Source organism: Centroberyx gerrardi, chromosome 19 (genome assembly GCF_048128805.1).
Source record: "Centroberyx gerrardi isolate f3 chromosome 19, fCenGer3.hap1.cur.20231027, whole genome shotgun sequence".
Lineage (NCBI taxonomy): Eukaryota > Metazoa > Chordata > Actinopteri > Beryciformes > Berycidae > Centroberyx > Centroberyx gerrardi.
In genome coordinates, this window is record NC_136015.1 from 4,581,341 (window position 1) to 4,598,024 (window position 16,684).

At 45.5% G+C, this 16,684-nt stretch overlaps 1 protein-coding gene across 1 annotated transcript in view; it reads right to left on the bottom strand.

Moving 5' to 3' along the window:
- Positions 1–8,236, bottom strand: part of foxo6b (forkhead box O6 b) — a 30,414-nt gene extending 22,178 nt beyond the window's left edge. The window contains exon 1 of the mRNA XM_071907535.2: positions 7,739–8,236. Within this exon, the coding sequence (XP_071763636.1) occupies positions 7,739–8,236 (498 nt within the window). The remainder of the gene's footprint in view (positions 1–7,738) is intronic.
- Between the last annotated feature and the right edge of the window lie 8,448 nt (positions 8,237–16,684).

Sequence of the window (16,684 nt, forward strand, 5' to 3'; positions counted from 1 at the left end):
TCACTACATTTCCATCAGTGCGTTCATACTGAGCGCCGTCCCCATCATATCAATCATCAAGTCTTTCCTTGGCCTAGTAGTGAATGCAGAAACCCCCGGGCCAGAAGTGGTGGAGGGTCTTGCTTCTAGGCCAAAAGTTCCCAACCACCGACCAGGTCTGCTGGGCTAGCAGGAAAACCATTGTCACTTTTATACCTCCAATTTGTTTTGTTTTGTGTGGTCTAGTAAATCTCTCCAACAAGAATGCCCCTTTTTTGAAGCTATCCGGTGAATAACAGCCGCACACTTTTCGTGATTGGATCGATTTGGAGAGCAAGCACGTCATCTGTCATTCCCACATCAATCAGACATTTGTCTTTAACTTGACAGTGAGTGAACAGTGGGCTGGAGCATAACATTTCAAAAATGAAGAATGGCCCCAAAGACTAGGCTCAGGAGCAAGATGGATACGAGGAACTCTTTGCGTTTATTATTGACTTTAATTACCACTCGCTATGACCAACATGTCTCTAAGAAGCAGTGCGTAGGCTCGCAATGACCGTGAGTAGCTGCTGATTTTGTTATAGTGGTGAATGATTTGTGTGATAGACTGTGGCAGATTAATTCATTTCCCATATAGCTGCAATGTTTGCTGCACTTTAAAGCTACACTAGGGAAGATTTAAATGTAAAAATACACTTGTCTTATCAGCCTGAATAGAGAAGAGCGCCCCTGTAAGCACAAAGAAATACAAAACTTTTTCCTAAACAGCAGTGAGTGAGCGAAGAAAGAAAGAAGAAGACACTTTATGGTCAGAGGAGTGTGCAGTTTACTGATTTCTGGGTAATGAAGTACTTCAAACATTCTAATAGTTACCCCTCGCTGCCACTTGGGGCCGTCAAAGTGCAAAGTTGCCTAGTGCAGCTTTACAGTGAAATAGGGTCTTATTAAAATGTCAAATAAATCTGTTACTGCTTGACAGGCAACAGCCAGCTCTCTTCTTTGGCATCGCCTCCCCACTTCCACTCCGCCAAAATTTGCTCTGGTCCGGAGCGGAAAAAGGGGTTGGGAACCCCTGATCCGGGCCGTCCAGCCCGGCGCTGAGAGCTTCCATCACCAGAAGCATTAATCACAGAGCCGCTGTCCTCCGACTGATTACCTCCCATCAATCTCAGTTTGCTGAGCCCTCCAACAGGAGAAAGCCCTTATGAAGATCCGATTAAAAAGGTAAGTGACTCATAATATAAGCACATGCCTGGCCTCCGAGTCGATTTTCTGTAATAGTCATAAGGTCGGAGTGGGATTTATCTACTCGTTTCAAAATGGCCATTCACCTGCAAAGATACTGGGCTGAGTCGACGAGGGGACCTGCTGCGCTGAGGTGAGGTCTGGAAGAGAACCAATGGAGATCGGTGTGTGTGTGTGTGTGTGTGTGTGTGTGTGTGTGTGTGTGTGTGTGTGTGTGTGTGTGGTAGTCATTTGCAGCTGCAGACAGGAGGGGGAGTGACTTTGAGAGTGTCTGAGAGGCACATCCTGCCTGCAATTAAGGTGGAATCAGAGAGAGATCTGCGCTGCCTTGATAATGAGCCTCATCTGAATTATTAACTAGAGCTGCACCCCCCGGACCTGGACTCCCATCAGGCCTAGCAACACAACAACAAGCACAGATGCAAACAACACACACACATACACACTCACTCACACACACAGAATCCTCAGATCCATACAAACTTCTATCAAACCCATTTTAGTGTGTAGGAACTCAAAAGCTAATCCCATTTGCGGTAAAATAAGGGCAACATTTTACATGAAATGGTGCTCATGAGGTATTACAAGGCATCATAACCATATTATTAAGACATTGTGAGGGCATGATAATTATTATAATCGGTGCATGATATAATGAACACAATGTGCAAAAAATTAGGGGGTTAATGACATGTTAATGCAATTTTCTGATGTTTGTCTGATGATTGTATTGTAAGAAAAGTTTATCTCTGCTTCTTATTTCTTATATTCTGCTTCTAATGTATCATAAAGTGTAAAGTATACATTTTTGCTGCATTGAAATTATGTTTTGGGATTGTTTATTTCAAACGTAACTGCCCATCATTGTATATATTATATGATAAGATATGACTTTCAAGGTTATTTCATAGTGTGAAATCAAAAGTTTTCTTATTTGTTTTGCATCATTGCTGTCAGTCTGTGTAATTATCTAGCAATTACAGCAGTAATATGACGTGATGCAATTATGAGGAATTGAGTGATTTACAATAACCTTGTCAGAGCCTTCGCTCTATGCGTTGCTTCATGAACTGAAGGACTAACTTGTCGGGAGGATAAGGCTGCTGACTGTTTCCTGAGTCACGGTCTGACGGTGTGAAGTTGGAGGACTGAAGGTTTTGACTAGCGCCCTACTCATCGTCCGAGCCAGACACCAGAACATTCTGAGGCCCTGAGGTCTGCTAGACAACACGGAGAGAATGTGCACCGGGGCCGACATTTTACGACAACACCAGGCACCATTCCCAAGATCAGCCTGCCTGACTGACTGTGCGTGTGTCTGGACTCAGTTTTCCCTCTCTGGAATTTCCGTCTCGGGGAGCGTTTCTCAACATCCTCAGAACGGAGACTCGGTCCAACTGATTGAAGTGTGAGAGTCGAGAGCGAGAATATCGTGTTCTGTTCCAACCACCATGACTCACTTGAAGCGGCGAAGAAAACACCCTGCCTCCACCGCCACCTCGGTGCATCCCTTGTTTATCTCCGGGCCCTTTCTCAAGACTTGGGAAGACGCAATTCTCCCACTATTCAAACGCCTTTTGTACTTTTGTACCAACTGACGAGGCAAACTGATCTTTCCGCGTCAAAATCCGCCTGGCCTCCTTTCCATTCAAGCCCTCAACGGCTCCTCCCGACTGTTTCCCCTCCATTCACAGGACCGATCAGATGAGTTTTTACCCGTGGCCTCCACAATCAGCCCCCTTCCCCTTCCCCTTCCCCTTTTCCAATTCCTCTTCCCGTCCCCCTCCCCCCCCACTCGACCCGGTGCCAAGCCCGCCAACTCGAGGGCTGCCTCTCCTTCTGCTGCGCCTTTGTGATAATAACAATAACTGTGTAGCGGTGCAGAGGGCTTTCTGTTGAGCCAGCGCCAGGCCGGCTGGCACGGGGAAACCTCTAAGCCTGTTCCACCATCTCCAACCAATTCCCCTCTGTCTCGGCTGGCAGTGGAGCATCACAGGCATTAAGGCTGCTATCAATGTGCTCAGCAGCAGGGGCCACCGCCACCACTCTCGCTCTCTCTCACTCTCTCTCTCTCTCTCTCTCTCTCTCTCTCTCGTTCTCTTTCTCTTTCCGCCTCTCTCCCTCTCCCACTCAATTTGGAATTCAATTCAAAAGGGTTTTTTATTGGCAGGACAAATAATACCTTGTTCTTCAAAATGTCTCTCCGCCACCTCCTTCTCTCGCTCCCCGTCTTTCTCTCTCTCTGTGCCGTGGCACCTTGTTCTGCTTTTCTATCTCCTGCGAGCGGAATCGCGGCAGAATAAGGTGCTGGCCATCGACGTGGGTGGTAACACCTTACTTGAAGTGCATTGAGATGCATTTCAAGCAGATTATAAACCCATTAGAGGCAGTGATAAACTTTTCTTACAATGTAATCAGGGATACAGTGGAGGGTAAACCCACGTAAAGTCGGTTTACCACCTTTGTTAGGCTGCCATAAATCTTTCTGATCTAGCATCAAACTAATGTAAGTTATATAAGGATACGGTCTTTGCTTTTCTGAAAGTATAATTGATTTTTTTTCTATAAGTGGTTTGCATTATGATAATCGCTGGCGGTCATAGTTTACCCACCTTTATATTTACCTCTACATCATTGCTAGTAATTATTCCAAGGCATATAGAGAACATAGTCATCAGTCAAACATCGGAAAATTACATTCAATTTAATACCATGTCATTAACTATACAGTTTCTCCGCACAGTATTCCAATACCCTATGTTTTTTGCGCGTTGTGTTCATTATATCACACTCTGATTATAATAATTATCATGCACCCACAATGATACCTTGTAATGCCTTATGAAAACCACTTCAACTAAAGTGTTAGCCATTAAGTTTCTACCTGCTTGGCACTGCTGCCTCCATGTACAGTATAGCTGTGTACAGGGCGCAGGTTCCCACGCAGAGCCACTTGTGAAAGGAACATAACAGAGTGTTGGAGCAGATCTACCATCCCCCCCACAACACATACACACACACACACACCCTCCCTTCCAGCGACCACCTACAGGACTCACTTCATATGACCAAACACAGCCTCCTCCTCAGATACAATAACAAACATGGCCAAAACACTTGACCGCAATTACTGAACCACGGCCAGAGAAATCCATACATAGTCATCACTGTAACCCTACTGCCGGATACTTAAGTGTGTGTGTGTGTGTGTGTGTGTGTGTGTGTGTGTGTGTGTGTGTGTGTGTGAGCGAGCGTGTGTGCGTGTGTGTGTGTGGCCACTGTACCACAATCAAAGAAATCCATACACTGTAACGCTACCACTGGAGACTTAATCAAGTGTCTGTGTGTGTGTGTGTGTGTGTGAGACCAGTGACCTACAGTGCAAGAAATCCATACATAGCCATCACTCTAGACTTAGACTTAGACTTAGACTTAGACTTAGACATCTTTATTGGCCACTCACGTGGAAATTCATCTTTGGCTTCACAGACTTTTGGCTTCACAGACATACATACACTTAAAAACTTCCTCTGCCATGGGTTAGAATACATGAGATAAAGACAATTCATAAGTTGGCCTGTAGTAGTAAATGGTTGGGATGAAAAGTGCTAAAATATTAACAATTAATACATATCTTAAACAGACATTGTAAAGACAGCAGCAGTCACTAATATCCAATAAAAGGTCATTTGTTTAGTAAGATGACAGAGGATGGGACAAAAGATCTCTTTAAAATGTTTCTCGTTGCTATGGGTACCCTATGTCCCCTTCCTGAAGGGAGTTTTTCAAATTCATTAAACAAAGGATGTGACGGGTCCTGAACTATTAATGTTGCTTTCCTCCTGGTTTGTGTGGTGTACAGCTCCACTAGCCCTACTGCTTGACACTTAAACAAGTGTGTGACACCTAAACAACTGTGTGTGTGTGTGTGTGTGTAGGTGCGTGTGTGTGTGTGTGTGTGTTTGCGTGTGTGTGGTATTAACAGGCAGGAGAAGCTGCTGGCCAGAGACGAAGACAAAGAGCCCAGCGGCTGAATTGAGCAGCAGCTCTCAGACAGGATTACACAACAGCTCTTAAAGACTGCTTTTAATAGCAAGACTCTGACTGGATCTTATTTCCCTCCCACTCATCCCATCCAACCATCCATCCATACCACCACCCACCACCACCACCACCACCACCACCCCCCCCCCCCCCCCCCACACACACACACACACACACACACACCCCCCTCCCCGTCTGTTCAATCTAAGCAGAAACATACAGGAATGTGTTAGGGTGTATACGTATTGTACGCGAATGTGCCTATGTGTGTGTGTGTGTGTGTGTGTGAATAATTCTGTACCTCCGTGCTTAAAATCTCATTAAAATTGCTGCCAACTGTTACAGTCCAACATGTGCGTGCATGTGTGTCTGTTATTTTATTTTTTTTTGGTGTGTGTTTTTTTTTAAGAGTGTTATTATGATTGAATCAAGTTGTTTTTGCCTCGACTTGGAGCCTCTGCACCAATCAGCTTGCTGCCAAACCAGCCAATCAAAACCTCCACGCAAAGCTGGAATCGGAGCAGGCATCAAGCTGGGCATCCCTGGGCGGCACAAACAAGGCCCGGGGAATTAGGGTTAGCTCTCCTTCAAATCCAATTTTAAACCCCCAAACCAGAAAGATTGAACTAGGCCGTGCTGCTGCTCCGTGGGCTCGGACCTAAATGAAATGGTGATTTCATTGAGATTAATCTGCGTCTTAAAACTGCTCTCTTCTGCGAATGTTTTCGGAGGCTGTTATCGAGCCAGAGGAACACTTGAAACTTGTGTGTGTGTGTGTGTGTGTGTGTGTGAGAGAGAGAGAGAGAGAGAGAGAGAGAGAGAGAGAGAGAGATACTTCACGCAAACTGCTGTAACGATACAATAACATGACAGGAGCAGAAGATGGAAGTTCGGATTTTGGATCAGCCCCATGTTGACTGGCCAGAGATGCCTGTTAATTCCACCACAATCTGTATTTCCCCTTCTCCTGTATTCCCCTCAGCCTCTCTGTCTCAATAAAACACACAGAGGGAAGCGGACCGACCATGCAGTCCACTCAAAACCGCAGAAGAACCCCAAAAAATGCATCCAGGCCATCTATTAGACCTCCGCTGCAGTGAAAGACGGACCCTTGATTCTTGTTTTAAAGCCCCTGGATAAAACAATGCAAATAAATATTAAAGTCGGCTGTCAGATGGATCAAGAGGGGATTTTTTCGGAGACTACTCCCTTGTTCTGTGTTGAGCCATTTGAGGCCCCAGGTGTTTGTATCCAGCACTAACTTTCTGTTTCAAATATTCCCCCTAAACTCCAGCGTTTGACTCGTATTCCTGGACCCCTGGTGTTCAAACCCCAGTGCAGATAAAAGATTAATTTAGGGCACCGATCCACATTTAAACACATGTGGAAGGCGCTGAAAGTGATTTTATTTCCCCACCTATGTAGGTACTTTGAAAAAATCTGATTCCAACCTTAGTTACTTGTGTTTAAATATGACTTGGAGCCTTGATTCATCCTCTATTCCCACTGAGATGTAATGCCAGTAGTCCAAGTGTAACAGAGGATCTATTTATGTAGAATATTATCATTAAAATGCATTTTTAAGTAGTAGTAGTAGTATGGCCAGATTTCAAGAATGTTCAGGTTGTTGTGAAATTGCTGAAGAATTAAAAAAAAAAAAAAAAGTGGCATGTGGAAGCACAGCTTTATGAAATATAAAGACTTCTATGAGGGGAAGCTATAGGGCTTGCAAACAAAAGACAATTAATCCTCACACAGAATGAGTGGTAAACTTAAGTAGATTACAGCGACCAATCTATTAGATTAACCTCATATTAATTTGAATTTAAGGGATAATCTGTAGTTTCATCTGTTTGCTGTGACACCCCATGTCATCATCTCTTGTTATTGTCCTTTTAAAGCCCCTCGCCTCGCAGCCCTGTGCGTAATTCAACGTGCGCGCAATGGGTAGCGGGGGGCGGGGTGGCGCCAAACGGTTCATCCGGAGCACCCAACAGGCGGCATGGGTGACGCTCCAGCCGAGGAATTGCAAATGTGACCGGGGGCACACTTTGTCCCTCGTGTGACCCGATAATGCAGAGAAATATAAGGCTTGAAATCAGAGCCTTGGCGAATGCGTCACAGCGCGTAAGACTTGCCTATCCAAAAGGAGCTGTGAAAGGGGGGGTGGCCGTGCTTTGGGTTGTGTTGTAGGCTTCTCCTATACACAGACTGCAATCCCTAAATACGATGAACCCAGTGAACCCCTATCCAGCCATGCTCACCGCCCCTTTCCACACAATGTAGCGTGGAGTGACACGGAGACACGCCAGTGACATAAACTGCTGGAACCAGGGGTCAATTATGTGGCTTTTAGATGTACAGAACACGAGTTATGCTGCAGACACAGCCTGAGATTAAATATAGTGCAGCTTCCCCACTAAAATCTCCACCATGTGCTATCAGAAAATTCTTTCATATGGCCTACCTTCCATCCGGCTGAACTATTGCTGTCGCCTTTATCCTTGAAATAAGGAACAAAGCGAACCATCCAGTCATAAATTTGTGACAGGGTGAGCCTCTTCTCCGGGGCGCTCTCGATGGCACGGGTGATGAGGTCTGCATACGACTGGTTCCCCCACGCGTTCCGCCGGGAGGACTTGGCTTTGCGCAGCTGGCCGGCCACGTCGAGCGCAGCCCCGGACATGCAGGCAGGAGCGGCCACGACGGGGGCCGGGGCGCCGGCTGGATGCGTTATCTCCACCGGAGCGCCGCCTTTTCTCTCGGCCCGGCACGCCGGCACGTTGTACTGCTCCACTTTGACCGACGCCAGGGCTAGACCTCGACTCGCCTCTTCTCCCCCGGGGAAATCCTCCGGACACGGCAGCGGCCAGGTGCAGGACCGCGGCCGACCGTGCGGCTCAAATTCCGAATCGATATCAACCTGATGCGCATCCATGCCGCTGTTCTCCATCATCATCAGCATGATGATCTCCCCCTGAATAGATGCCAAAAACCGGGCAAGGTCACTATCACGAAAAGCCACTATCAATTTTTTACTTCTGCCAGGGAGTTGAGATGCCCAAACTGCGCCCTTGGTCTTAAAAAAAAAAACAAATGCTATTGTTTCACACACAAAGATGATCAACCAAAATCAAAAAGCCGGGAGCGGTGTGGGATATTATCATTCTCCTCAGTGCAACAATGTGGCATCACATCAGGACAGATGAAGGTGTATCCGAGGGATCAACAACAATATCAGTCTCTCTTCCATGTTAATTGCACAACGCCGGCTACGGGGCTGCATGCAGGACCAAGTGACGGTCAAACATCCATTGTGAAAGCCAGACACACACTTGGAGAATGTCTTTACGGTCGCTCCGGCTGCAGCAACAGTTGATCCCTTTGACAGACGAGGTCCAGTGCAGGTGAAGCGAACGCGTGCGAACTCCCCCAAAATGAATAGACTTTCTTTTATTATTATTATTATTATTATTATTATTTTCTCCAAGCTCTGATCCCCAGCTCTTCTGCCGTCTTCTCTGCAGATTGGCTGACCGGCTTCAGCCGAAACTCAACTGCGAGCGCAATTACTCCCTTAGAAATAGAAATAGGCGCTCATGAATCATTTATACGAAGCCGCAGAATTTCCAGACGAGAAAAAAAAGCAAGCCCCTCGTGGATTTCTGTGTGTGTGTGTGTTGTTTTTTTTTCTTCTTCTTCTCGGAGCATCCTCTGTCTCCTCGCCAACGCCGAAGACGCCCGACTTCACAGATAAACTCGATATTTTCTCTACCTTTGTCTTTATAGCTTTTCCGTTCAAATGTCACATGGGTGCCCGTCTCTTCCTCTTCTCTCCTTTCCCCCCCCGCTGCCTTTACAGTGCGATCCCGCGTGTGTGTGTGAGTGTGTGCGTGTGTATGTGTGTGTCTCTGAAGGCTTCAAGCCACTAAACTGGAGCCTGGAATAAAGTGGAATAAGTGCTGCTTCCATATAATTGGACGCCGCCTGGATCAAGTCACTCCCTCCAGAACAGGTTTCCAGAAGGGGGTGGGGGGGGGGTGGGGGGGGGGGTGCAGCATCTTTCCCAACAATGCAATTTCACAAGGAAGAGCCACACATTTATGCAGAACATATATACAAATTGAATCCCATTGCATGTCATTTATCATCATCACATTTTTCAAAGATGACACTCGATATGTTTTTTTTTTTTATTCAATTATTGTTGTTAATTAGCTTTTTTTTTCTTCCCTTTTCTCTTATAGTGTTTGTATTTAAATATCCCAATTAGCAATATAGGCAGTTCATCAATTAAAAGGCTAATGATTTATACGCCCTCTTCAAAGAAAACCTGTTGCTTTTTTTATTTCTTTTTACATATTTCAACTTTTTCTTTTTTTTTTCCTTTTTTCTCTAAGCAAAAGCGTAATCTTAATTTGTAATACCTTACGAAGGTCACACCAAGTTTCTATGTAGTTTAGATTAATGAGGCAGCCTAGCTTTATGGGATGCAGGCATGATTTATTATAGGATTCTTAGTTCATAATGACCTTTGGCCGACATATACATAGCACATATATCTAATATAGTAATCCATATGTAAGTAAGAAACCATGACTGTAAGTAACAAGTGGAAGTAAATCCATACATGTAAGTAATCCATACTCTCCCCTCATATCCCCCACTCCTGCTACTTAACATGTTTAAACTGTCACCAGCAAACATTTAGGGAACCGCACAATTGTTTACATTCTGTTATTGTTTTTATTAGTTTTTTATTGCTTATTTTATGTTCCATTTGTCTTTTTTCCCCCTGCTGAATCCTATTACTTTTGATGCTGCAGCAACCTAATTTCCCCACGGGGCTCAATAGTTTCATCTTATCTTAAACAATTCAGAACCAAAATTGCACATTATGTTCATTAGAATAAGCCTGATTCCGGGAGATGGGCTGATTCTGCCCATGTAGCGCGTTGCAGCACATCACCACCCCGTGATACATAGGTTTGTGAGGTCAAAAGATCCATCTGCCAACTACCTCCCTGTGTTTGCCCCATGCCATCGGCTTTGGTGGGTCTGAGTCCATAAAGCCAGGCTCCATCAATGGCTGCTCTGTGTGTTGTAAGCTCCTCTGGAAACCCCCAATACTGATAGAGGCTGCCACTCTCTGACAGCCGGTTGTCAGTGACAACCATAACCTCAAATGCACCTAAATGGAATGCTTTCATGAGAACTAAATGGGCCTATCAACATGAAGAGAGTGAGCGATCCCTGTGTGTGTGTATGAGAGAGAGAGAGAGAGAGAGAGAGAGAGAGAGAGAGAGAGTGTATGTGTGTATGTGTGTGTGTGTGTGTGTGTGTGTGAGAGAGAGAGAGAGAGAGAGACAGAGAGAGCAGAAGAAAAAGTGGCGAGATGCTGTAAATGAGAACAAACAGAGGGAAAATTCAAAACACATGGCCCTGCGGTTTCGAGAGGAGATTTTTATGCACCGCAGAGAAGTTGTAACAGGAATGTGGTGTGACTCCTATCATATGGAATGAAAACACTGAAGCCGTGCCAGCAGGGTGGATATAGGGTGTTCTGCTGTGGTCTACAGCAAAGTCCTCGTCATCCTGAGCTAAGGTAACGGAGCTGCTGTGACGGAAACACGAGAAACGCGACCAGACGCGAGAATGACACGGTTTCCGATAGTGGGAGTGTGTTTTGAGTGTGTTTTGAGTGTTTTTCTGCGAAACATGAAATAAGAAGTAAGAAGCCGCACTCTCAACTGCTCCGGCGAACAGATTTTTTCCATCAGTGTTTTGTTCCCAACCATTATTTGTCCGGTTGAACCGATTCCCCTCGACTGGATTTGTGTGAGCCCTGCGTCTACCCAGTGTCCCTCCATTAGCTCGGCACCCAGTGTGAGCGATATGCATATTGACTGTCTGCCAGCATGGAGGGATTTCATTTCCATCTTCCTCAAGCAGTTCTCCCTCTTCTTGTTGATCGGTAGAATGTCCCAGACCCACCCGAGGTTATTGATGATCAGAGGGTAACCCACCAAAAATCAGTTTACCTGGCTTTTTTGGCTGGCATAAATCTCAATGATGTAAATTCATAGTGTACATCATGGTAAGTGGTGTCATACTTATGTAAGTTATATGAAGACAGTAGAGACGGGACGATACGATTCGATACGCGATATGGGCTTCACGATTCGATACACGATACAATGTCATAAATAAAAGTTCAATGACAACAAAGTCTGATAAATAAATAATATAATTTGGATGGAGAGCTTGTGAAATTGTGATGGTCAAGCGTCTCATTTGTGATTACTACAGCAGAATAAAATGGAGCTAATATCACGATTCATTTTTCTGCCCCACGATACGTATCGTCACATTATTGTATCGCAATATATTGAATTTCAATATATCATCCCATCCCTAGAAGATAGGCTCTTTTGAGGGGGAAAAAGCATACATGAAAGCCTTTCTGAGGATGTAAACGACTTTATGATGATCACCAACTGGAGGTCGTTGACCCTCCCTTATATTTCCCACCACATCACCGGTAGTAACTACTCCAAGGCCTTGCGCACCTTAGACTGAACACTAATTGCCTCTTCTCCGCAGGTCTTCCTCCTTCATCTTCATGTCTTATCCACAGAGCCAGTCATTCAACCTGCAGGATTATCGATGTGTTTACTGGGGGCAGAGGAGGAGGAGGGGGGGAGGGGTGTGTGTGTGTGTGTGTGTTTGTGTGCCACTCCCAGCCTTGGGAAACCCTGAGGCTTTCAACTGTTGAGTAACACCGACTGCTGTTAGCGACCGACACTTTTTCGGGACGCGCTCCTCAAGCTCTCACATGTTCACCACCATGAAAAAGACGGGGGGGGGGGGGGGGGGGGGGAGAAAGGTTGAATTTTCAGTTTTCCCGTTTCCAGTTCCGGTCTTTTTGTCATGAAGCTTTGGGTTAGGCCAGCAGGTCTCTAGTATGGTCTGTGGATGCCCGAGAGTCTGCAGGCTTTCATGCCAACCAAACACAAAAGGGCAACAAATCTGTCGCAACCTCACAGCTCCTCCGAGGTGCATGAATCAGAAAGAACCAAAGGAATGAAAAGAATCCAGCTCGGGGGGAGAATCGACAAAGCTACGACCTTAAAAACCGACGTGTTTCGGCTGCAAACCCAGACGAAGGCTATTGCAGCCGAAAGGTTTTGGTTCTTGAGGTCAAAAAGGGTTTTTAATATTGAAAACTTTGTCAGTTGTTTTCCAAGATTAGCAGAACCCTGTAGTGTTTGGTTGGAAGGAAAACCTGCAGACTCTTGGACCTCCGTGGCACATGATTGGGAACCGCTGCTGGGTTTGGCTGCACTCCGGCTTTGGGCAAGTCAGTTACTCAACTGTGAGGTCCAACTTTGCTTCAGCGTTCAGCCTTAAACAGCCCTCCACCTCTCTCTCTCCTTCTCTCTCTCTTTCTCCCCATCAATCCATAATCCCTCCCTCCAGCCCTCCCTTTTTCTTTACAACCAACCCCAGTTACATAAGACTGCCGAAACTGTTGTTTTCCAGCGGGACTCTCTGCTGTGTGTGGAAACTGTGGGAGTGGAGGGTTGGGCATCTCAGCCCGTACACAGCCGATGGCCATCCCAGGAATGCATCCTCTCTTTGGGTCTGGGCTGCAGCCAACCATGTGGCCTCCCAATGTCACCGAGGCACACAGAGAGAGAGAGAGAGAGGAGAGAAAGAGTTCTCGGACTTTTTTTGAAAACAAAAGGCTGAAATGTACTCCCATAACGGCAGTACATGTTGAGGTTGTCTTGCACGCATGGATTCTTTCTTCTGCGTTTTATAGGTAGAAACCGCAACATTGCATTGTGCCTGCCTCACAGCCCTTTGATGAATGCAAACACAGTGTTAGTAATATTTAAAGAATCCCCCCTCGAGCGATGTTCAATGGTAAAAGGGTGCAGGCAGACGCAATGACAGACTTCTCTCTGCCATACCTGACATAAAGAGGTTTAGCTAACACTACCCGACACCTACCGTTAATCCTATTTCAAATTGCACTCTCAACCATGAAATCCACTCACAAGAGGAAAAAATACACGGTGATGCAGTGCAGAGGTGTTACAAAGATAATCTTTCCCCTGCCACTTTTCCCCCCACTGGCTTTAAAGGAACAAAAGCGAGCAGGTACAATTAAAGCACGGATGGCGCTTTCGGAGGGAAAGAGGCAACTCGGTAAGGTTAGGTTAGGTGGGATTAGGTTAAGAGAACGAAAAGGGAACGGCATCCCACTGTGTCAGCGGGCGGTGCCAGACATATGGCAAGCATTGCTGGTAACTGCGCTGTAACGGTTTTTGCCAAAGCTTGATTTGACCCAGTCATATAAAGCTTCCTGACGGTGGTTGCAAGAAAGTTAAGTCGCATGAACTCTCCCAGCCCCTGTGGTCTGCTGACCCAGCACTGATCCCATAACTCATGCATCGGTCTGGACGGCCGTCTTCGGTGCAGCATGGCCTTTGCGCGACCGCCACAACTGAGAGTCCACAGAGAGGAGCAACACGCACAGGACCGGGGTTCGACCAACGTGGGGTTTTGAAGGCCGATACTGATACTTTGTGCCGATATTCAGTGTTTCGCCCATGAATGTTATTCTTGTCAGGGTGGAAAAGCCTCTGAAACAGCATTTAGACCATCAGGGACACTAAAACTCTCCGTTGAAACCCAGACTATTGAAATTCTTTTAGGTTTGTTAGCAGGAGAAGAGAAGAGAAGAGAAGAGAAGAGAAGAGAAGGCCGACAGCTGAAGAGGACAAATAGAATTATCACTACTGTCTCCTTGCGTCATTTCCAAAATCGAACACCGCTAAAGTGCGTCTATGAAAAGTTGTAGAGGGACATTTCGAAAGCGGAGATACTTCGATTCTCAAACTCAAAACAGCTGTCAATTGACTGTGGCTTGGCCTTTCTCGTGCTAAGGCAGGGTGAGGCAGGTTTCACTGCCGCTTTTAACAGACTGTTGAGTAAAATCCTCCCACACTACACTGGAAGGACTCTCTCTGGTCAGACGTCTGAAATGATAAAGTGATAATAATAAAACTAGCTGTGGTCATGGGAGGAAGCTCCAGAAGACCGGACGCTACTCGATTTCCGAACTTCCGACTAAACGATGAGCAAACTACCAGTGAACAACTTGTGATGAGCGCGGATTGTCACTAGTGAGCGGACCGTGGGCTGACAGGGAGGGTTGTACAGAAAGGAGGTAGACAGTACGGGAGGCCGGGTGTGACAGGGATGGCAGGGCGGGTGTCACCAGGTACGATCCCCCCTGTCTCGGTGTATCTCAAGAGTTTCGCCTGGCTGATCAGGGACGACAGGACCGCTGCTCCCAACCTTCAGTCAGCTGTCACACGAGGTCACAGGATAAGACAAAGTATGCGAGTCACACACTGTACAAGCCAGACGAGTGGGCTACATGCGTCGGCATTCAGCGCTCTGTGTGTGTGTGTGTGTGTGTGTGTGTGTGTGTGTGTGTGCGTGCGCTGCAGACTTCCCATGTCGAAGTTTGCCACCATCCCTCATTTCAGAACTCGCGTCGGGGGGCACGTGGGCCAAGAGGAAACGATGTGGTGCTGAATTTAATTTCTCTATAATTTCTATTATCTTGGCGGTCACGGGTTAACACTGGGGAGTGAAAATGGAGGAATAAAAACACAACAACTTGGATTAGAGAGGGGGAAAAAAACTAGGGAGTTCAGAGGGTCGTATATCATTAAGCAATTGAGGAAGTTAATTAGGCAGCTCTGATAATTATTGCCATGGCAACCTGAGCGCACTCATGCAGATTTGATTAACGAGGTGCCATTTATCTGTAGCGGCTAGACGGCGGCGCCTGCGAAGAGCTTGAGAGACCCCTAAAGGTGGAAGCAATGTACTGTATGCTTCATTCACAGCCATGTTACCCTTGTGTTTCATTTAACACATAAAATATAGATCGGCTTCTTCTCTATAAAAAAAGACAAACAGCCCATTCGGTCGCAGCTTAATCCATTATGAAAGTGAAATCTGAGGTTAAAGCAAGTGTTGGTTTTAAATTTTCCATTTGCCCTCATTGTCTTTCCTGCCTGACACGCAAGTGACAGATGCTTTGAAATCCCAGGTCTGCTGAGAGTATTCCCCATTAAAATGTATGGCGTCTCCATATCCATAAGGGGGATATCTACGGCATACTGTAGTGCAACAATACAGTAAATGTAAAAAAATGGATGTGATTTGCATCTAGAGGAGTGTGGAGTGAAGGAGACGTAGGGGATGTTTGTGGATTGCAGTACACATGTTGCCCTCTGGTGGAAAAACAAAGACATTCAAGCCTGTGTTGCCTTGCTGCTGAAGGGTGTCTGGAGCCTTGTTTAGCAGCAGGCAGGAATGTGTCAGGCGTAGAGACACTTCATTATGTAGTAGGGACAATTACTAATGGCTGTTAAGAGAGTACAGTAGAGCGATGATATGAAAAAACGCAATAAAAACCCCATACTGGATTTGAATGAGCTGAAACAATATCTAGCTGTCACCCATCAAGAGTGCAATTCAAACAGAAAAAACAGATAGGTGCTCAAAATCTTTGGAGATCATTTTCATCACCATGGGAAGAAAGTGACACATTTAGCATGTGCTTGAGACATGCTATCAAAATCAGTTTTCTAAAAAAAAAAAAAAGAAAAAAAAAATCACTTAATTAGCACTCTCAAGAGCTTTCGCCGTAGATGGCACCATTGGCAGCGTGCAGACAAAAGTGAATACATGAAAGTAAAGTAAGCTCAGTGGGAGATTTCTCCAGGGACTCGCTAATCCTCTCCCACATCATTTCACACACAGTGAAGTGAGAGGTATGGATTATAGTTTATTATACAAATATCAAGCATAGATGAATTCTAATAACAGTCATATCAATTATAGCCCTCTCCGTCGAAGTGCTTCATAAGTATCTGACAGTGGCACTTGCTTAGAATGCCACATTCCGGTGTAAAAATAGAAAATGAAAACATTGATTTTACTGTCACAAATACTAGGTTCTTTATTGAGATCCTTTGAAGTCAATCCTCGCCCACAGTTCATAGCCTTGTCTTAGTCTATTACCGGCACGTCTAGGAGTCCTTGTTTGGTTTGTGACATTTTTTCCTATTTTTATGAGTAAATCACATATTGACCAAATATAATGTAAACAAAGCAGAATACAGTGAATGGTCAGGAAAAATTATGAGGCGGCGAGTAACATAAGAACTTTTTAAGACAAATTACTGCAATTGCAAAAAGCTGCAATAACAACAGTGCAGTTTGAACTACTGTAAATATGTAAAACTTCAACTAGATATCAGATACACCCTCAACAGTTAGGGTGAATGAGCAATAAAAAAGCAAACGAAATGAAGCAAACAAA